Here is a 22,678-nt window from a genome sequence, read left to right as displayed (position 1 = left end):
ACTGGCAGGGGGTTGGTGCTGGACCTGTAGCTCCAGCCCCCCCCTTTTACTGGCAGGGGTTGGTGCTGGACCTGTAGCTCCAGCCCCCCCCTTTACTGGCAGGGGGTTTGTGCTGGACCTGAGCTTTTTAGCCCCCACCTCTACTGGAAGAGGGTTGGTGCTGGAACCTATAGCTCCAGCCCCCCTCTACTGGCAGGGGGTAGGTGCTGGGACCTGTAGCTCCAGCCCCCCCTCTTACTGGCAGGGTGTAGGTGCTGCACCTGTATCTCCTGCCCCCCCCCTATGGAGGGGTTGGTGCTGGACCTGTAGCTCCAGCCCCCCTCTACTGGCTGGGGGTTGGAGCTGGGACCTGTAGCTCTAGCCCCCTCTACTGGCAGGGGATTGGTGCAAGGATCTGTAGCTCCAGCCCCCTCTACTGGTAGGGGTTGGTGCTGGACCTGTAGCTCTAGCCCCCTCTACTGGCAGGGGGTTGGGTTGGACTGTAGCTCCAGCCCAGCTCTATTGGCAGGGGGGTTGGTGCCTGGACCTGTAGCTCCAGCCCCCACACTACTGGCAATGGGGTGGGTGCTGGACCTGTAGTTCCAGCCCCCCTCTACTGGCAGGGGTTGGTGCTGCAACCTGTAGCTCCAGCCCCCCCTCTACTGGCAGGGGGTCGGTGCCGGACCAGTAGCTCCAGCCCCCCCTCTACTGGCAGGGGGTTGGTGCTGGACCTGTAGCTCAGCCCCCCCCCCTCTACTGGCAGGGGGTTGGTGCTGGATCTGTAGCTAAAGCCCCCCCTCTACTGGCAGGGGATTGGTGCTGGACCTGTAGCTCCAAGCCCCACTCTACTGACAGGGGGATGGTGCTGGACCTGTAGCTCCAGCCCCCCCCTCTACTGGCAGGGGGTTGGTGCTGGACCTGTAGCTCCAGCCACCTCTCTACTGGCAAGGGGTTTTGGTGCTAGACCTGTAGCTCCAGCCCCCTCCTCTACTGGCAGGGGGTTGGAGTTGTACCTGTAGCTCCAGCCCCCCTCTACTGGCAGGGGGGGGTAGGTGCTGGACCAGTAGCTCCAGCCCCCCTCTACTGGCAGGGGGTTGGAGTTGTAACTGTAGCTCTAGCCCTCCCCCTCTACTGGCAGGGGGTTGGTGCTGGACCTGTAGCTCCAGCCGCCCTTTAATGGACAGGGGGTAGGTGCTGGACCTGTAGCTCCAGCCCCCCCGTCTACTGAGGAGGGAGCCATTGTTGTGTCACCTCCGAGACGTGTGGAGCAAATTCGGCTCCTATCATTCTGGACAATGTCGGCCAGTAACGTCAATAGTATGGAGTGTTAAACAGCCATTGTATATACGAGACCAGAGGCTCACACAGGAGCAAATTCGGCTCCTGTTAATTTTACTTGGACGTAGTGTTATGGAAACCAAAGGTACCATCTCCAACACGATGTCTACAATTCAAGTTAAGTGTCTATCCGAAACCCGTTTATCATTCATTTATGGCCATTAATGTCAGGATATAGGGTGACCCGGTTAGATCACGTGGAAGCCTCAAACTAAAGGTAATTAAGCCAGGTCTTTAATGTTCCATGTACTGTATAGTGTTTTCTCTGATATACTTGTCATATATAGGATTCTGGCTTCACAGCTAGCGCACTTTTGACAGGTCAAGACGAGGAAGCAAGATTTGTGCACCAGTTACTGGGTGATATGGAAGCTACCTCAAAGAGGATACAGGGGGTAGTGTGGACCAGTAGCTCCAGCCCCCCTCTACTGGCAGGGGGTTGGAGTTGTACCTGTAACTCCAGCCCTCCCCTCTACTGGCAGGGGGTTGGTGCTGGACCTGTAGCTCCAGCCCCCCTTTACTGGCAGTGGGTTGGTGCTGGACCTGTAGCTCCAGCCCCCCTTTTACTGGCAGGGGGTAGGTGCTTGGACCTGTAGCTCCAGCCCCCCTCTATGGCAGGGGGTTGGAGTTGTACCTGTAGCTCCAGCCCTCCCCCCCTCTACTGGCAGGGGGTTGGTGCTGGACCTGTAGCTCCAGCCCCCCTTTACTGGCAGTGGGGTTGGTGCTGGACCTGTAGCTCCAGCCCCCCCTCTACTGGTAGATGGGTGGTGCTGGACCTGTAGCTCCAGCCCCCCCCCCTATTGGCAGGGGGTAGCTGCTTGACCTGTAGCTCCAGCCCCCCCCTCTACTGGAAGAGGGTTGGTGCTGGATTGTAGCTTCAGCCCCCCCTCTACTGCAGAGGGTTGGTGCCTGTACCAGTAGCTCCAGCCCCCCCTCTACTGGCAGGGGGTTGTGCTGGACGTGTAGCTCCAGCCCCCCCTCTACTGGAAGAGGGTTGGTGCTGGACTTGTAGCTTCGCCTTCTACTGTGCAGGGGGGTTGGTGCTGTACCAGTAGCTCCAGCCCCCTCTACTGGCAGGGGGGTTGGTGCTGGACCTATAGCTTCAGCCCCCTCTACTGGCAAGGGGTTGGCCCTGGACCTGTAGCTCTAGCCTTCCCTCTATTGGCAGGTGGTTGGTGCTGGACCTGTAGCTCCAGCCCCCCCTCTTCTGGCAGAGGGGTGGTGCTGGACCTGTAGCTCAGGCCCTCCTCTACTGGCTTGGGGTTGGCACTGGACCTGTAGCTCCAGCCCTCCTCTACTGGCAGGGGGTTGGTGCTGGACCTGTAGCTCCAGCCCCCTCTACTGCCAGGAGGTTGGTGCTGGACCTGTAGCTCCAGCTCCCTCTACTGGCAGGGGTTTGGTGCTGGACCTGTAGCTCCAGCCCCGCTCTACCTGCTGGGGGTAGGTGCTGGACCTGTAGCTCCAGCCACCCCTCTACTGGCAGGGGGTTGGTGCTGGACCTGTAGATCCAGCCCTCCTCTACTGGCAGGGGGTTGATGTTGGACCTATAGCTCCAGCCCCCCTCTACTGGCAGGGGGGATGGTGCTGGACCTGTAGCTCCAGCCTCCCCTCTATTGGCATGGGGTTGGTCCTGGATCTGCAGCTCCAGCCCCCCTCTACTAGCAGGGGGTTGGCCCTGAATCTGTAGCTCCAGCCCTTTCTACTGGCAGGGGGTTGATGCTGGAACTGTAGCTCTAGCCCCCCCCCCTCTACTGGCAGGGTGTTCGTGCTGGACCTGTAGCTGCAGCCCCCTCTACGGGCAGGGTGGGGTTGGTCCTGAACCTGTAACTCCAGCCCCCCTCTATTGGCAGGGGGTTGGTGCTGGACCTGAAGCTCCAGAACCCCCTCTACTGGCAGGGGGTTGGTTCTTGACCTGTAGTTCCAGACCTCCCCCCCTCTAGTGGCAGGGGGTTGGTGCTGGACCTGAAAATCCAGCCCCCCCTCTACTGGAAGGGGGTTGGTTCTGGACCTGTAGCTCCAGTCCCCTTCTACTGGCAGGGGGTTGGTGCTGGACCTGTAGCTCCAGCCCCCCTCTACTGGCAGGGGATTGGTGCTGGACCTGCAGCTCCAGCCCCCCCCTCTACTGGCAGGGGGTTGGTGTTGAATGTGTTGACCCAGCCCCCCCTCTACTGGCAGGGGATGCTGCTGGACCTGTAGCTCCAGCCCCCCTCTACTGGCAGGGGGTTGGTGCTGGACCTGTAGCTCCAGCCCCGCTCTACCTGCTGGGGGTAGGTGCTGGACCTGTAGCTCCAGCCACCCCTCTACTGGCAGGGGGTAGGTGCTGGACCTGTAGCTCCAGCCCCCCTCTACTGGCAGGGGGTAGGTGCTGGACCTGTAGCTCCAGCCCCCTTCTACTGGCAGGGGGTTGACCCTGGATCTGTAGCGCTAGCCCCCCCCTCAACTGGCAGGGGGTTGGTCCTGGAAATGAAGACTCCAGCCCCCCTCTACCGGCACAGGGTTGATGCTGGACCTGTAGCTCCAGCCCCCTCAACTGGCAGGGGGTTGGTGCTGGACCTGTAGCTCCAGCCCCCCTCTACTGGCAGGGGAATGGTGCTGGACTTGTAGCTCCAGCCCCCTTCTACTGGCAGGGGGTTGGTGCTGGACCTGTAGCTCCAGCCCCCTCTACTGGCAGGGGAATGGTGCTGGACTTGTAGCTCCAGGCCCCCTCTACTGGCAGGAGGTTGGTGCTGGACCTGTAGCTCCAGCCCCCCTCTACTGGCAGGGGGTTGGTGCTGGACCTGTAGCTCTAGCTCCCCTCCACTGGCAGGGGGTTGGCCCTGAATCTGTAGCTCCAGCCCCCCCTCTACTGGCAGGGAGTTGGTGCTGGACCTGTAGATCCAGCCCCCCTCTACTGGCAGGAGGTTAGTGCTGGACCTGTAGATCCAGCCCCCCTCTACTAGCAGGGGGTTGGTGCTGGACCTGTAGCTCTAGCTCCCCTCTACTGGCAGGGGGTTGGCCCTGAATCGGTAGCTCCAGCCCCCTCTACTGGCAGGGGGTTGGTGCTGGACCTGTAGCTCCAGCACCCCTCTTCTGGCAAAGGGTTGGTGCTGGAACTGTAGCTCCAGCCTCCCCTTTACTGGCAGTGGGTTGGTGCTGGACCTGTAGCTCCAGCCCCTCTTTACTGGCAGGGGGTAGGTGCTGGACCTGTAGCTCCAGCCCCCCTCTACTGGCAGGGGGTAGGTGCTGGACCTGTATCTCCAGCCCCCCCCCCCCTCTACTGGCAGGGGTTGGTGCTGGACCTGTAGCTCCAGCCCCCCCTCTACTGGCTGGGGGTTGGTGCTGGACCTATAGCTCCTCCTGCCCACCTCTACTGGCAGGGGGTATGGCGCTAGACCTGTAGCTCCAGCCCTCCTCAACTGGCAGGGGGTTGGTTCTGGACCTGTAGCTCCAGCCCCCTTTACTGGCAGAGGGTTTGGCCCTGGACCTGTAGCTCCAGCCTTCCCTCTACTGGCAGGGGGTGGTGCTGGACCTGTAGCTCCAGCCCCCTCTACTGGCAAGGGGTTGGCCCTGGACCTGTAGCTCTAGCCCTTCCCTCTATTGGCAGGGTGTTGGTGCTGGACCTGTAGCTCCAGCCCCCCCTCTACTGGCAGAGGGGTGGTGATGGACCTGTAGCTCAGGCCCTCCTCTACTGGCTTGGGGTTGGCACTGGACCTGTAGCTCCAGCCCTCCTCTACTGGCAGGGGGTTGGTGCTGGACCGTAGCTCCAGCCCCCTCTACTGCCAGGAGGTTGGTGCTGGACCTGTAGTCCAGCTCCCTCTACTGGCATGGGTTTGGTGCTGTACCTGTAGCTCCAGCCCCGCTCTACCTGCTGGGGGTAGGTGCTGGACCCTGTAGCTCCAGCCACCCCCTCTACTGGCAGGGGGTTGGTGCTGGACCTGTAGATCCCAGCCTCCTTCTCTCCCCCCCTCTATTGGCAGGGGGTAGCTGCTTGACCTGTAGCTCCAGCCCCCCTCTACTGGAAGAGGGTTGGTGCTGGATTTGTAGCTTCAGCCCCCCTCTACTGGCAGAGGGTTGGTGCTGTACCAGTAGCTCCAGCCCCCCTCTACTGGCAGGGGGTTGGTGCTGGACGTGTAGCTCCAGCCCCCCTCTACTGGAAGAGGGTTGGTGCTGGACTTGTAGCTTCAGCCCTCCTCTACTGGCAGGGGGTTGGTGCTGTACCAGTAGCTCCAGCCCCCTCTACTGGCAGGGGGTTGATGCTGACCTATAGATTCAGCCCCCCTCTACTGGCAGGGGGTTGGTGCTGGACCAGTAGCTCCAGCCCCCCCCCCCCTGGCAGGGGGGGGTGTGCTGGACCTGAAGCTCCAGCCCCCCCCCTCTACTTGCAGGGGGTTGGTGCTGGACCTGTATCTCCAGCCCCCCCTCTACTGGCTGGGGGTTGGTGCTGGATCTGTAGCTCTAGCCCCCTCTACTGGCAGGGGGTTGGTGCTGGACCTGTAGCTCCAGCCCCCCCTTTACTGGCAGGGGGTTGGTGCTGGACCTGTAGCTCCAGCCCCCCCTTTACTGGCAGGGGGTTGGTGCTGGACCTGTAGCTTTTAGCCCACCTCTACTGGAAGAGGGTTGGTGCTGGACCTATAGCTCCAGCCCCCCTCTACTGGCAGGGGGTAGGTGCTGGACCTGTAGCTCCAGCCCCCCTTTACTGGCAGGGGGTAGGTGCTGCACCTGTATCTCCTGCCCCCCCCCTCTACTGGGAGGGGGTTGGTGCTGGACCTGTAGCTCCAGCCCCCCTCTACTGGCTGGGGGTTGGAGCTGGACCTGTGCTCTAGCCCCCTCTACTGGCAGGGGATTGGTGCAGGATCTGTAGCTCCAGCCCCCTCTACTGGTAGGGGGTTGGTGCTGGACCTGTAGCTCTAGCCCCCTCTACTGGCAGGGGGTTGGTGTTGGACTTGTAGCTCCAGCCCAGCTGGCAGGGGGTTGATGTTTGGACCTATAGCTCCAGCCCCCCCTCTACTGGCAGGGGTGGATGTGCTGGACCTGTAGCTCCAGCCTCCCCTCTATTGGCATGGGGTTGGTCCTGGATCTGCAGCTCCAGCCCCCCTCTACTAGCAGGGGGTTGGCCCTGAATCTGTAGCTCCAGCCCTTTCTACTGGCAGGGGGTCGGTTGCAGGACCAGTAGCTCCAGCCCCCCCTCTACTGGCAGGGGGTTGGTGCTGGACCTGTAGCTCCAGCCCCCCCCCTCTACTGGCAGGGGGTGGTGCTGGATCTGTAGCTAAAGCCCCCCCTCTACTGGCAGGGGATGGTGCTGGACCTGTAGCTCCAGCCCCACTCTACTGACAGGGGGATGGTGCTGGCACCTGTAGGTCCAGCCCCCCCCCCTCTACTGGCAGGGGGTTGGTGCTGGACCTGTAGCTCCAGCCCCTCTCTACTGGCAAGGGGTTGGTGCTAGACCTGTAGCTCCAGCCCCTCCTCTACTGGCAGGGGGTTGGAGTTGTACCTGTAGCTCCAGCCCCCCCTCTACTGGCAGGGGGTAGGTGCTGGGCCAGTAGCTCCAGCCCCCCCTCTACTGGCAGGGGGTTGGAGTTGTAACTGTAGCTCTAGCCCTTCCCCCTCTACTGGCAGGGGGTGGTGCTGGACCTGTAGCTCCAGCCCCCCTTTTAATGGCAGGGGGTAGGTGCTGGACCTGTAGCTCCAGCCCCCCTCTACTGGCAGGGGGTAGGTGCTGGACCAGTAGCTCCAGCCCCCCTCTACTGGCAGGGGGTTGGAGTTGTACCTGTAACTCCAGCCCTCCCCCTCTACTGGCAGGGGGTTGGTGCTGGACCTGTAGCTCCAGCCCCCCTTTACTGGCAGTGGGTTGGTGCTGGACCTGTAGCTCCAGCCCCCCTTTACTGGCAGGGGGTAGGTGCTGGACCTGTAGCTCCAGCCCCCCTCTACTGGCAGGGGGTTGGAGTTGTACCTGTAGCTCCAGCCCTCCCCCCTCTACTGGCAGGGGGTTGGTGCTGGACCTGTAGCTCCAGCCCCCCTTTACTGGCAGTGGGTTGGTGCTGGACCTGTAGCTCCAGCCCCCCTTTACTGGCAGGGGTTAGGTGCTGGACCTGTAGCTCCAGCCCCCCTCTACTGGCAGGGGGTAGGTGCTGGACCTGTATCTCCAGCCCCCCCCCCCCCTCTACTGGCAGGGGGTTGGTGCTGGACCTGTAGCTCCAGCCCCCCTCTACTGGCTGGGGGTTGGTGCTGGACCTATTAGCTCCCTGCCCACCTCTACTGGCAGGGGGTTGGCGCTAGACCTGTAGCTCCAGCCCTCCTCAACTGGCAGGGGGTTGGTTCTGGACCTGTAGCTCCCAGCCCCCTTTACTGGCAGAGGGTTGGCCCTGGACCTGTAGCTCCAGCCTTCCCTCTACTGGCAGGGGTTGGTGCTGGACCTGTAGCTCCAGCCCCCTCTACTGGCAAGGGGTTGGCCATGGACCTGTAGCTCTAGCCTTCACTCTATTGGCAGGTGGTTGGTGCTGGACCTGTAGCTCCAGCCCCCCCTCTACTGGCAGAGGGGTGGTGCTGGACCTGTAGCTCAGGCCCTCCTCTACTGGCTTGGGGTTGGCACTGGACCTGTAGCTCCAGCCCTCCTCTACTGGCAGGGGGTTGGTGCTGGACCTGTAGCTCCAGCCCCCCTCTACTGCCAGGAGGTTGGTGCTGGACCTGTAGCTCCAGCTCCCTCTACTGGCAGGGGTTTGGTGCTGTACCTGTAGCTCCAGCCCCGCTCTACCTGCTGGGGTAGGTGCTGGACCTGTAGCTCCAGCCACCCCTCTACTGGCAGGGGGTTGGTGCTGGACCTGTAGATCCAGCCCTCCTCTAGTGGCAGGGGGTTGATGTTGGACCTATAGCTCCAGCCCCCCCTCTACTGGCAGGGGGGATGGTGCTGGACCTGTAGCTCCAGCCTCCCCTCTATTGGCATGGGGTTGGTCCTGGATCTGCAGCTCCAGCCCCCCTCTACTAGCAGGGGGTTGGCCCTGAATCTGTAGCTCCAGCCCTTTCTACTGGCAGGGGGTTGATGCTGGAACTGTAGCTCTAGCCCCCCCCCCCCTCTACTGGCAGGGTGTTCGTGCTGGACCTGTAGCTGCAGCCCCCTCTACGGGCAGGGTGGGGTTGGTCCTGAACCTGTAACTCCAGCCCCCCTCTATTGGCAGGGGGGTTGGTGCTGGACCTGAAGCTCCAGAACCCCCTCTACTGGCAGGGGGTTGGTTCTTGACCTGTAGTTCCAGACCTCCCCCCCTCTAGTGGCAGGGGGTTGGTGCTGGACCTGAAAATCCAGCCCCCCCTCTACTGGAAGGGGTTGGTTCTGGACCTGTAGCTCCAGTCCCCTTCTACTGGCAGGGGGTTGGTGCTGGACCTGTAGCTCCAGCCCCCCTCTACTGGCAGGGGATTGGTGCTGGACCTGCAGCTCCAGCCCCCCCCCCTCTACTAGGCAGGGGGTTTGGTGTTGAATGTGTTGACCCAGCTCCCCCTCTACTGGCAGGGGATGCTGCTGGACCTGTAGCTCCAGCCCCCCTCTACTGGCAGGGGGTTGGTGCTGGACCTGTAGCTCCATCCCCGCTCTACCTGCTGGGGGTAGGTGCTGGAACCTGTAGCTCCAGCCACCCCTCTACTGGCAGGGGGTAGGTGCTGGACCTGTAGCTCCAGCCCCCCTCTACTGGCAGGGGGTAGGTGCTGGACCTGTAGCTCCAGCCCCCTTCTACTGGCAGGGGTTGACCCTGGATCTGTAGCGCTAGCCCCCCCCCTCAACTGGCAGGGGGTTGGTCCTGGAAATGAAGACTCCAGCCCCCCTCTACCGGCAGAGGGTTGATGCTGGACCTGTAGCTCCAGCCCCCTCAACTGGCAGGGGTTGGTGCTGAACCTGTAGCTCCAGCCCCCCCTCTACTGGCAGGGGAATGGTGCTGGACTTGTAGCTCCAGCCCCCTTCTACTGGCAGGGGGTTGGTGCTGGACCTGTAGCTCCAGCCCCTCTACTGGCAGGGGAATGGTGCTGGACTTGTAGCTCCAGGCCCCCTCTACTGGCAGGAGGTTGGTGCTGGACCTGTAGCTCCAGCCCCCCTCTACTGGCAGGGGGTTGGTGCTGGACCTGTAGCTCTAGCTCCCCTCCACTGGCAGGGGGTTGGCCCTGAATCTGTAGCTCCAGCCCCCCCTCTACTGGCAGGGAGTGGTGCTGGACCTGTAGCTCCAGCCCCCCTCTACTGGCAGGAGGTTAGTGCTGGACCTGTAGATCCAGCCCCCCTCTACTAGCAGGGGGTTGGTGCTGGACCTGTAGCTCTAGCTCCCCTCTACTGGCAGGGGGTTGGCCCTGAATCGGTAGCTCCAGCCCCCTCTACTGGCAGGGGGTTGGTGCTGGACCTGTAGCTCCAGCACCCCTCTTCTGGCAAAGGGTTGGTGCTGGAACTGTAGCTCCAGCCCCACCCCCCTCTACTAGAAGGGGGTTGGTGCTGGACCTGTAGCTCCAGCCCCCCCCCCCCCCTCTAATGGCAGGGGGTTGGTGCTGGACCTGTAGCTCCAGCCCCCCCCCCCCACTCTACTGGCAGGGGGTTGGTGCTTGACCTGCAGATCCAGCCTCCTCTATTGGCAGGGGGATGGTGCTGGACCTGTAGCTCCAGCCCCGCTCTACTGGCAGGGGGTTGGAGATGGACCTGTAGCTCCAGCCATCCTCTATAGCCAGGGGGTTGGCCCTGAATCTGTAACTCCACTCCGCCTTCGACTGGCAGGGGGTTGGTGCTGGACCTTTAGCTCCAGCCCCCCTCTACTGGCAGGGGATTGGTCCTGGACCTGTAGCTACAGCCCCCCTCTACTGGCAGGGGTTTGGTGCTGGACCTGTAGCTCCAGCCCCCTTCTACTGGCAGGGGGTTGGGTGCTGGACCTGTAGCTCCAAGACCCCTTCTACTGGCAGGGGGTTGGTGCTGGAACTGTAGCTCCAGCCCCCCTCTACTGGCAGGGGGTTGGTGCTGAACCTGTAGCTCCAGGCCCCCTCTACTGGTAGGGGGTTGGTGCTGGACCTGTAGCTCCAGGCCCCCTCTACTGGCAAGGGGTTGGTGCTGGACCTGTAGCTCCAGCCCCCCCTCTACTGGCAGGAGGTTGGTGCTGTAGCTGTTGCTCCAGCCCCCCTCCCCATCTATTGGCATGGGGTTGGTGCTGCACCTGTAGCTCCAGCTCCCCTCTACTGGCAGGGGGTTGGCGCTGGATCTGTAGTTCCAGCCTCTCTACTGGCAGGAGGTTGGTGCAGGACCTGTAGATCCAGCCCTCCTCTACTGGCACTATGGTTGATGCTGGACCTATGCTCCAGCCCCCCCTCTACTGGCAGGGGGGATGGTGCTGGACCTGTAGCTCCAGCCCCCCCCTCTATTGCATGGGGTTGGTCCTGGACTTGTAGCTCCAGCCCCCCTCTACTAGCAGGGGGTTGGTGCTAGACCTGTAGCTCTAGCTCCCCTCTACTGGCAGGGGGTTGGTGCTGGACCTGTAGCTGCAGCCCCCTCTACGGGCAGGGTGGGGTTTGGTCCTGGACCTGTAACTTTAGCCTCCCTCTACTGGCAGGGGGTTGATGCTGGACCTGTAGCTCTAGCCCCCCCCCCCCTTCTACTGGCTGGGGGTTGGTGCTGGACCTGTAGCTGCAGCCCCCCTCTACGGGCTGGGTGGGGTTGGTCCTGGACCTGTAACTCCAACCCCCCCTCTACTCGCAGGGGGTTGGTGCGGACCTGTAGCTCCAGCTCCCCTCTACTGGCAGGGGGTTGGTGCTAGACCTGTAGCTCCAGCCACACTCTACTGGCAGGGGGGTTGATGCTGGACCTGTAGCTCTAGCCCCCCCTCTACTGGCAGGGGTTTGGTGCAGACTAGTAGTTCCAACCTCCCTCTACTGCAGGGGGTAGGTGCTGGACCTGTAGCTCCAGCCACCCCTCTACTGGCAGGGGGTTGGTGCTGGACCTGTAGCTCCAGCCCCCCTCTACTGGCGGGGGGGTTGGGGCTGGTCCTTATAGCTCCAGCCCTCCTCTACTGGCAGAGGGTAGGTGCTGGACCTGTAGCTCCAGCCCCCCTCTACTGGCAGGGGGTGGTGCTGGACCTGTAGCTCCAGTCCCCTCTACTGGCCGGGGTTGGTGCAGGACTAGTAGTTCCAACCCCCCTCTACTGACAGGGGGTAGGTGCTGGACCTGTAGCTCCAGCCCCCCTCTACTGGCAGGGGAATAGTTGGTGCTGGACCAGTAGCTCCAGCCCCCTCCCCCCTACTGGCAGGGGGAGTTGGTGCTGGAACCAGTAGCTCCAGCCCCCCCTCTACTGGCAGGGGGTTGGAGTTGTACCTGTAGCTCCAGCCCCCCCCCCCCCTCTACTGGCAGGGGGTTGGTGCTGGACCTGTAGCACCAGCCCCCCTTTACTGGCAGTGGGTTGGTGCTGGACCTGTAGCTCCAGCCCTCCTTTACTGGCAGTGGGTTGGTGCTGGACCTGTAGCTCCAGCCCCCTTTACTGGCAGTGGGTTTCTGCTGGACCTGTAGCTCCAGCCCTCCTTTACTGGCAGTGGGTTGGTGCTGGACCTGTAGCTCCAGCCCCCCTCTACTGGCAGGAGGTTGGTGCTGGATGTGTAGCTCCAGCCCCCCTCTACTGGCAGGGGGTTGGTGCTGGACCTGTAGCTCCAGCCACCCTTTCCTGGCAGTGGATTGGTGCTGGACCTGTAGCTACCAGCCCCCCCTTTACTGGCAGTGGGTTGGTGCTGGACCTGTAGCTCCAGCCCCCCCCCCCTCTACTGGCAGGGGGTTGGTGCTGGACCTGTAGCCCCAGGCCCCTCTACTGGCAGGGGTTGGTGCTTTACCTATAGCTCCTGCCCCCCCCCACTCTACTGGCAGGGTGTTCGTGCTGGACCCTGTAGCTCCAGCCCCCTTCTACTGGCAGGGGGGTGGGTGCTGGACCTATAGCTCCAGCCCCTCTCTACTAGCAGTGAGAGTTGGTGCTGGACCAGTAGTTTCATCCCCCCCCTCTCTACTGGCAGGGGGTTGGTGTTGTACCTGTTGCTCCAGCCCCCCTCTACTGGCAGGGGATTGGTGCTGGACCTGTAGCTCCAGCCCTCCTTCTACTGGCAGGGGATTGGTGCTGGACCTGTAGCTCCAGCCCTCCTTCTACTGGCAGGGGTTTGGTGTTGTACCTGTTGCTCCCAGCCCCCCCTCTACTGGCAGGGGTTGGTGCTTGGACCTGTAGCTCCAGCCCCCCCCCCCCATCCCCTCTACTGGCATGGGGTTGGTGCTGGCATTGTGTGGAGTTTCGTTGTCAATTTTAAGGCTTCAGTTTCTTCGTACCCAGCAGTGGTCTGATTTGGTTCGCTGTCTTACTGGATTCAACGTCCTCCCAGCGAGCACAAGAAATATTGCCGGAACAACCGTACACATCTTCAAGTGGAAATTAGATTGTTTCTCCTAAGGAGTGCTAGATCAACCGGGCTGTGGTGGATATGTGGGCCTGCGGGCCCGCTCCAAGCAACAACCTAGTGGACCAAACTCTCTCAAGTCAAGCCTGGCTTCGGGCCGGGCTTGGGGAGTAGAACAACTTCCAGAACCCCATCAACCAGGTATACTTTTTTGGAAAGGTTGGTGGAGTGTCACCCGCTCTCTGTGAGGGGGCAGGATCGCGGGTTCAATCACCATGCAGGCCAGAAATGGTTAACATGTTTCCTGTTGCCTCTGTTCACCAACCAGTAAATATTTATCCAGGAGTTAGGCAAACTATTGTGGATTGTATGTTAAGGAAAGTCAGTAGTTGACATTGGGGAACCTCGATAAACCTAAGAACAGGCTTCCTCTCCTCAAAACGCAACTCAATAATTTTGTGGTATGACCTATGAGAGAAAATAACAAACTTACTGTTAATTGCTTCTGGGGGATCTCTAAAGTGATTCCTGAACTTTATCCATGATGCTGGAGGCTGAGTCTCCCAGGTGTACGGGGTCAGCTGTGGCACCTGTCTCTGTGGTCGTATCTCCAGGGCCTCCCTGATGGTCTCCTGCACCTGTCATTACCAACACAAACATTAATGGTGGAGGCTGAGTCTCCCAGGTGTACGGGGTCAGCTGTGGCACCTGTCTCTGTGGTCATCATCTCCAGGGCCTCCCTGATGGTCTCCTGCACCTGTCATTACCAACACAAACATTAATGGTGGAGGCTGAGTCTCCCAGGTGTACGGGTAAGCTGTGGAACTGTCTCTGTGGTCATCATCTCCAGGGCCTCCCTGATGGTCTCCTGCACCTGTCATTACCCAACACAAACATTAATGTGGAGGCTGAGTCTCCCAGGTGTACGGGGTTAGCTGTGGCACCTGTCTCTGTGGTCTTCATCTCCAGGGCCCTCCCTGATGGTCTCCTGCACCTGTCATTACCAACACAACATTAATGGTGGAGGCTGAGTCTCCCAGGTGTACGGGGTCAGCTGTGGCACCTTGTCTCTGTGGTTCGTCATCTCCAGGGCCTCCCTGATGGTCTCCTGCACCTGTCATTAACCAACACAAACATTAATGGTGGAACCTGGACTATAATGAAGCATCAGGCTCTGAATAAAGTAACTGGACTATAATGAAGCCCTTTTTTTTCAGGCTCTGAGTAAAGTAACTGGACTATAATGAAGCATCAGGCTCTGAGTAAAGTAACTGGACTATAATGAAGCATCATGGCTCTGAGTAAAGTAACTGGACTATAATGAAGCATCAGGCTCTGAGTAAAGTAACTGGACTATAATGAAGCATCTGGCTCTGAGTAAAGTAACTGGACTATAATGAAGCATCTGGCACTGAGTAAAGTAACTGGACTATAATGAAGCATCTGGCTCTGAGTAAAGTAACTGGACTATAATGAAGCATCAGGCTCTGAGTAAAGTAACTGGACTATAATGAAGCATCAGGCTCTGAGTAAAGTAACTGGACTATAATGAAGCATCAGGCTCTGAGTAAAGTAACTGGACTATAATGAAGCATCTGGCTCTGAGTAAAGTGACTGGACTATAATGAAGCATCAGGCTCTGAGTAAAGTAACTGGACTATAATGAAGCATCTGGCTCTGAGTAAAGTAACTGGACTATAATGAAGCATCAGGCTCTGAGTAAAATAATTTCACAATATAAGTAATGGTGTTTCTCTACACTGACCACAGTGTAGAGAAACACCAAGATGACAGTTGACTTTATTAATAAAAATGTTTCCTATCTATAAAGTCAACTCTCATCTTGATGTGTCTCCATGTCAAAAGTGTTTATATAGAGGCCATACTATACTCAGTTGGGTGAGAACAATGTGACCTTCGGTAGTGTACCTTCACCGAGGTGTGGACAGTGTTGACATCTGGGAAGAGTTCCTGGCACTTCCGGAACCAATCTTCTACCTTCACCTTGCACTCATCAGCTGTGTCTATGGTTGTGCCAACCTCCTGTGGGGTGTTGACTGTGTCGAGGCTCCCCAACATGGCCTGCAGCTGAGTCTTCCCTTCCTCTCCTTGTGTTGTCATATCCACCACACTGGTATCCTCCAGTTCCAAGAGCTTCATTGCTGACTTGTTCTGCTCTACCAGAGCATAGAGTCTGTCCTGGAGCTGGAGGTGGTGAGTCTTCCAGTCCCCCAGCTGCCCCCGGTACTCCCCCAGCTGGGACAGTACCTCTTCACAGCTAGTAATGAGGCTGCTGATGATGCTCTTCTGCTCCTGCACCAGGGAACGTAATGTCTTACTGATGCCTCTGGCGGGACCTTCATAAGGTTTTGCTGGCACTACTTCCTCAGTTGTTAGCTGGATATTTTTGAGTTTCCTAACAAAAGCCTCCACAGCATAGCTAATTGGGAACTGAGTAGCAGCTGTGGCAGTGTGCTCGGCACGGCAGCTGAGGCAGGTCAGCTGACCATTCTTGATAGCATTGTCAATACACTGGGAGCAGAATGTGTGGCCACATGGCAGTGTGCGAGGTCGTAGCTGATTGTCATCATAATCGTTAAAACACACTGAACATTCCTCTAGCTTGTTATCCTGTGGAAAAGAATATTTAGTTTGCTAGATGTATTTACATTTAAAACTAATATTACAGTACTTTATTTACTAATACAAATTACATAATATTTTTATACATTCTTTGTATTAGCTATTTCAAAGCAGGGTTAATATTACTGACAGATTAACACATTCACAGCAAGGCCAATATTTTTTATAAACATATCTCGGAGTATGGGATAATATATTTAGGTAACATATTGCAGCAGCAGGGCTGTTTGTAAGCCATACCTGAGAGTGCAGACTAACAAAACCCATCCTTACTTTATTATGAATAATGGAAGGAAATGTATGTATCGTATGTGATAATGGGGGAAGGATCAAGTATTCTTAGTCTAAGTTGGACAATAAATACACTGTGGGTTACATCTTAACACATGGGTTTTATTGAACTACTCTGGATTATTTTACACTTACTATGGGAACACACAATTACATTACAGGATTGTTGAGATTGAGTGATACTCTTCCCCAAACATAACCATGATGGATAAATTGACTATTGGTCTCACACAAATCTGGGCTTAGTTGATTTGGTGGTGATAAGACCACCAAATCTTATCTATTTAATTTATAAACTAAGTACAGTATATATATTATACTGTACTATATTATTTATTTCTCTGTATTATTATATATATATATATATATATATATTATATTATATTATATATATTATTTATTTCTCTGTGGATTTTCCGCATAAAATGATCAGTGTTTTGTGATCGTCAATTGCATATATATATATATATATATATATATATATATATATATATATATATATATATATATATATATATATATATATATATATATATATATTATATATATATATTTATATATTCCTTGCCCAAGATTACTATCCGAGTGCCGGCGGTGGGGTGGTTCAAATAGCCTCGGCTATCACCTCATTATGTCCGATCGTGATGGTCAAGTGGATTAAGGCGTCTTGTACATACCAGTTGCGTTGCTCCTGGGAGTATGGGTTCGAGTCACTTCTGGGGTGTGAGTTTTCAGTTGCATATTGTCCTGGGGACCATTCAGGCTTGTTCGCATATATTTATATATTATATATATATATATATATATATATATATATATATATATATATATATATATATATATATATACACACACACAATGGGGCCTCGACTTCCGATGCTAATCCGTTCCCAGAGACGGATCGTAAGTCGAAGCGATTTTTCCCATAAGAAATAAAGGGAATTGAATTAATCCGTTCCCCACCCTCCAAAATATTAACATACAAATACATACTGAATATACATACATTTTATACTGAATACAATTTTTTTTCTAACTACAATACAGTACCAAAGTGTCTCTTACCTTTATGGAGGGCTCTTGATGGCGTATGGAAGATGGTGATGAGGGGGGAGGAGGAGAGTTGTACCTGTTTGGAAGGGGAGTCCCCTTCCATTATCACATCAGGCAGTGATGTTTTCTCTGGGGTACTCTCTCTCCTACGTTTTGCCTGAATACCACTAGAACCTGGTTATGATTCAGTGCTTGTTTGTCTCACTACAAATTTGTCAAGAGGCATTTGTTGTTCCCTTAATTTTAACATTTGTCTGTAATGATGCATCAGTGTCATTGAATAGGTTAAGGCAACGACCTACTGCAGCTTGATTTGGGCGAGTCGTTTCAGCAAAGGTTTGCAATTCTTCCCATGCTGCACACATTTTCTTAATTGTTGAGGAAGAGACATTCTGTACTCTTGTATCTGCTATATGCTCATCCTTACATGGGTTTTCATATGTTGAGCCTTACCACTGACTTTCCTGGGACTCATGGCAAGGTATATAATAATTACTTTAATGTTCAAAATGCAAAAAATCACCACAAAAGCGGAATTTCTTAAAGGCACAATCGTCACTAAGCGGGCAGCTGTAGTAAACTGAGGCAGGTCGGCCGCGTGACTGGGAACCACTCGCTCTGTCGACCCGAACGTGTACCAACAAATATCGTAAGTCAACAACACCATCGGATGTCGAGTCGCATTTTTCGATGAAATTCACATCGTAACTCGAAATTATCGCAAGTAGGGGCAATCGTATGTCGAGGTGCCACTGTATATTATATATATATATATATATATATATATATATATATATATATATATATAATATATATATATATATATATATATATATATATATATATATATATATATATATATATATATATATATATATATATATATATACATGCGGAAAATCCACAGAGAAATATGAAATGAGGTGAACGTTTCGGCTTTGTTAAAGCCTTTGTCAACACCAGACTGACTAAGGAGAAGGGAAGGGGGAGGATATATAGGCCGACACCTGACCCAACCCATCCCTAGGGAAGGAATTAACCAAAAACAGGTATAGCTTAGCTTAGAATGGTCAAAGAGGATTAAGTGGTCAGAGAATAAGGATGAAAGATTAAAGAAAAGCCTCATAAACACACAATATATGAATATACAATTATAATGAGACATTGTAAGCCTCTCTATCAGAGTTGTTTCTTAAACTGTTGTGCAATATTATAACTTAAAAATGGATCAAGTTTATACATACCAGTACTAACATTATGAAGATTTGGACACTGACTGATTAGCGCAGACTCAATCAAATTCCGTTCCACGAAATCCCCACAATTGGTAATGCTTTTTGCCCCAGTCCAGTTAATATTGTGATCGCATAAACTCGTATGTAGATACAATGCATTAGACATTTGGGCAGTTCTAATACTATAAGCATGTTGTGACAACCGCAATTGTAAGGACTTTCCTGTTTGTCCAAGGTACACAGAATCACAATCATTGCAGGGAATCGAATACACACAACCTGCTGTATCAGGGGAGTTTTTTATTAAATTGGATTTGATCGTACTATTAGTGAACACCAAATTTATATTCAGTTTCTTAAAAATCAGAGACAATTTTTCAAGTCCACTCGCATAAGGAACCACCAATGAGTTAATCATTTTTGGTTTCGCCTTAGGGACGTGATTATAAAACGTACGCTTGGCTTGTCCAAACGAGAAATCCAAAAACCTCTTAGGATATTGTAAACTCTTCCCAATTTCATATATTTTAGCAATCTCTTCATCAAAAAACTCAGGGCTGCAAACCCTCAAAGCTCTTAGAAACATTCCTGAAAATACTGCCTGTTTAACTTTACTATGATGATTCGAATAAAAATGAACATACGACCCCACGTTGGTAGGTTTCCTATACACATTAAATTTGAACTTTCTAGTGACTCTATGAATCATAATGTCCAAAAACGGAAGAGTACCATTCTCCTCAGTCTCACAAGTGAATTTTATTGAAGGTACCAAAGAATTAAGTTCATTAAGAAAAACTATCTGGTCTTTGTTGCACGGCCATAAGCACAAAATATCATCAACATACCTAAACCAAACTACATTAGCCGGGATAATCCTGGATAAGATTTTTGTTTCAAAGAATTCCATATACAAATTGCTTAAAACTGGGGACAGGGGATTGCCCATCGCCATACCAAATGTTTGTTTGAAAAATTTTCCATTAAAACTAAAATAATTGTCTTTTATACACAATTTGATAAGTTCCAATACTTTATTGGTCTGCAAGCTCAAATTATATTTAGGCAGTTCCTCACGTAGAAATTCTAACAGATCATCAACAGGAACTTTAGTGAATAAAGAGGTCACATCGAAACTTATAAGTTTAAAATCAAAATTTAAATTCAGTGTGGATAGCTTATTAACTAAGTCCACATTGTTTGTCAAGTGTGAGTTGGAAATAGTACCAACTATAGGGGACAAAACTTTGACTAACCACTTAGAGAGTTTATAAGCCGCCGAACCAATTGAACTAATAATACCTTTGGTACCTTCAATAAAATTCACTTGTGAGACTGAGGAGAATGGTACTCTTCCGTTTTTGGACATTATGATTCATAGAGTCACTAGAAAGTTCAAATTTAATGTGTATAGGAAACCTACCAACGTGGGGTCGTATGTTCATTTTTATTCGAATCATCATAGTAAAGTTAAACAGGCAGTATTTTCAGGAATGTTTCTAAGAGCTTTGAGGGTTTGCAGCCCTGAGTTTTTTGATGAAGAGATTGCTAAAATATATGAAATTGGGAAGAGTTTACAATATCCTACGAGGTTTTTGGATTTCTCGTTTGGACAAGCCAAGCGTACGTTTTATAATCACGTCCCTAAGGCGAAACGAAAAATGATTAACTCATTGGTGGTTCCTTATGCGAGTGGACTTGAAAAATTGTCTCTGATTTTTAAGAAACTGAATATAAATTTGGTGTTCACTAATAGTACGATCAAATCCAATTTAATAAAAAACTCCCCTGATACAGCAGGTTGTGTGTATTCGATTCCCTGCAATGATTGTGATTCTGTGTACCTTGGACAAACAGGAAAGTCCTTACAATTGCGGTTGTCACAACATGCTTATAGTATTAGAACTGCCCAAATGTCTAATGCATTGTATCTACATACGAGTTTATGCGATCACAATATTAACTGGAATGGGGCAAAAAGCATTACCAATTGTGGGGATTTCGTGGAACGGAATTTGATTGAGTCTGCGCTAATCAGTCAGTGTCCAAATCTTCTTAATGTTAGTACTGGTATGTATAAACTTCATCCATTTTTAAGTTATAATATTGCACAACAGTTTAAGAAACAACTCTGATAGAGAGGCTTACAATGTCTCATTATAATTGTATATTCATATATTGTGTGTTTATGAGGCTTTTCTTTAATCTTTCATCCTTATTCTCTGACCACTTAATCCTCTTTGACCATTCTAAGCTAAGCTATACCTGTTTTTGGTTAATTCCTTCCCTAGGGATGGGTTGGGTCAGGTGTCGGCCTATATATCCTCCCCCTTCCCTTCTCCTTAGTCAGTCTGGTGTTGACAAAGGCTTTAACAAAGCCGAAACGTTCACCTCATTTCATATTTCTCTGTGGATTTTCCGCATAAAATGATCAGTGTTTTGTGATCGTCTATTGCATATAAATATATATATATATATATATATATATATATATATATATATATATATATATATATATATATATATATATATATATATGACAATGTCAGACCACGGAGGAAAAATGAAACAGGAAATTTCCTTAAGTACTTTCGTATATTAAATACATCTTCAGAAGGTCATTTTACAGATCGAGTGATGGGTATAAATAGGCAGGAGAGAGTGGTGAAGTAAGGTGAGGTACAATACTTGGACAACGCAGAAGGCCCATTGGCCCATCAGATGCACCCAATTAGCCCATCCGATGTAGCCCAATGGCCCATCTGATACAGCAGACATACAAGCATAATACATAGGTAATTATAACATAAAGAGGTAAATATATACAATAAATTAGTGAGACAAATGTTTTTCAATGATTCTACTTAAATCGCCCTTTAGCTGATCTATTAGAAATGGATCTAAGTTATATAGACCACTGCTAATATTCAAATTACTTTCTTTGGTGATCTGTATCAAAGCGGATTCAATTATGTTTCTGTTATAGGTGCTTTTACACTTTGTTATTGAAGACGCACTCTCCCAATCAATTTGGTGAGCGTTTTCTGACAAATGCACAAACAAAGCATTAGATAATTGGCCATGTCTTACAGAGTATTTATGTTGCGATATTCTACATTTTAAATCTTTAGATGTTTGCCCGACATAGAACTTATTACATTCCTTACAAGGTATTTTATAAATGACGCAATTATCACTACGAGGGCTGTTCCTTACTAATAGCTTACCAACAGTGTTTTCGTAGCTAAACATTACATCTATATTAAAAAGTTTCAAGGCCTTGACAATATTCTCAAACCCAGAGAAATATGGTAAACATAACACATTCTTTGGGCGAGTCCTTTCACTGCATACATTATTATAATATGTACGACGAGCTTTGTTACGACAAACTTCCAAAAAATTCAGTGGGTAACAAAGCTTAAGACCAATCGAATCAATATTCTTAAATTCTTCATCTAAGAATTCTGGACTCACAACTCGAAGAGCTCTTAGATACATTGAAGAAAAAATTGACTTTTTTACATTGTATTTATGCCCTGAAAAATAATGAACATAAGATAAATTGTTCGTAGGTTTTCTGTAAACACTAAACTTTAATGAAGAGTTTTCCCTATGAATAAGCACATCTAGGAATGGCAAACATTTATCAATTTCAGTCTCCATAGTAAATTTTATGGAGGTGACTTGGTCATTAAGTTTGGCTACAAATTCGTCTGTGTTTACATCTGAAGGCCAAATACACAAGATATCATCAACATATCTAAACCAAGGAATGATTCCAGGAGTTATTTTTGAAACAAATTTCTTTTCAAAGAATTCCATGTACAGGTTTGAGAGCAATGGCGATAGAGGATTCCCCATTGCCATTCCAAAAGTCTGTAAATAATACTCATTATTAAAGGTAAATTTACATTCTTTAATGCACAACTTAACAAGACTGACAATAATATCAGCAGAAAGAGGTAAGTCATGGCTCATTAGTTCACGAGCAAGATAATCGAGAATATCATCGACCGGTACTTTTGTGAACAAGGAACAAACGTCAAAACTGATTAACTTTTGATTAAGTTAATCAGTTTTGACGTTTGTTCCTTGTTCACAAAAGTACCGGTCGATGATATTCTCGATTATCTTGCTCGTGAACTAATGAGCCATGACTTACCTCTTTCTGCTGATATTATTGTCAGTCTTGTTAAGTTGTGCATTAAAGAATGTAAATTTACCTTTAATAATGAGTATTATTTACAGACTTTTGGAATGGCAATGGGGAATCCTCTATCGCCATTGCTCTCAAACCTGTACATGGAATTCTTTGAAAAGAAATTTGTTTCAAAAATAACTCCTGGAATCATTCCTTGGTTTAGATAGGTTGATGATATCTTGTGTATTTGGCCTTCAGATGTAAACACAGACGAATTTGTAGCCAAACTTAATGACCAAGTCACCTCCATAAAATTTACTATGGAGACTGAAATTGATAAATGTTTGCCATTCCTAGATGTGCTTATTCATAGGGAAAACTCTTCATTAAAGTTTAGTGTTTACAGAAAACCTACGAACAATTTATCTTATGTTCATTATTTTTCAGGGCATAAATACAATGTAAAAAAGTCAATTTTTTCTTCAATGTATCTAAGAGCTCTTCGAGTTGTGAGTCCAGAATTCTTAGATGAAGAATTTAAGAATATTGATTCGATTGGTCTTAAGCTTTGTTACCCACTGAATTTTTTGGAAGTTTGTCGTAACAAAGCTCGTCGTACATATTATAATAATGTATGCAGTGA

The 22,678-nt window shown here is 51.4% G+C and overlaps 1 protein-coding gene and 1 long non-coding RNA gene across 2 annotated transcripts in view; one reads left to right on the top strand and one right to left on the bottom strand.

Moving 5' to 3' along the window:
• LOC138371269 (uncharacterized) overlaps positions 1-22,678 on the top strand; it is a 474,806-nt gene that overhangs the window by 154,602 nt on the left and 297,526 nt on the right. The window lies entirely within an intron of this gene.
• Positions 13,448-15,579, bottom strand: LOC138371299 (tripartite motif containing 13-like). Its single transcript, XM_069336084.1, has 3 exons — positions 15,553-15,579; positions 14,599-15,324; positions 13,448-13,543 (listed from the first exon to the last, which is right to left on the bottom strand). The coding sequence occupies exons 1-3, from the start codon at positions 15,577-15,579 to the stop codon at positions 13,448-13,450; spliced, it is 849 nt and encodes a 282-aa protein (XP_069192185.1).

Source organism: Procambarus clarkii, chromosome 35, assembly GCF_040958095.1.
Source record: "Procambarus clarkii isolate CNS0578487 chromosome 35, FALCON_Pclarkii_2.0, whole genome shotgun sequence".
In the NCBI taxonomy this organism is placed as follows: Eukaryota; Metazoa; Arthropoda; class Malacostraca; order Decapoda; family Cambaridae; genus Procambarus; species Procambarus clarkii.
This window is presented reverse-complemented; position numbering and strand designations above follow the sequence as displayed.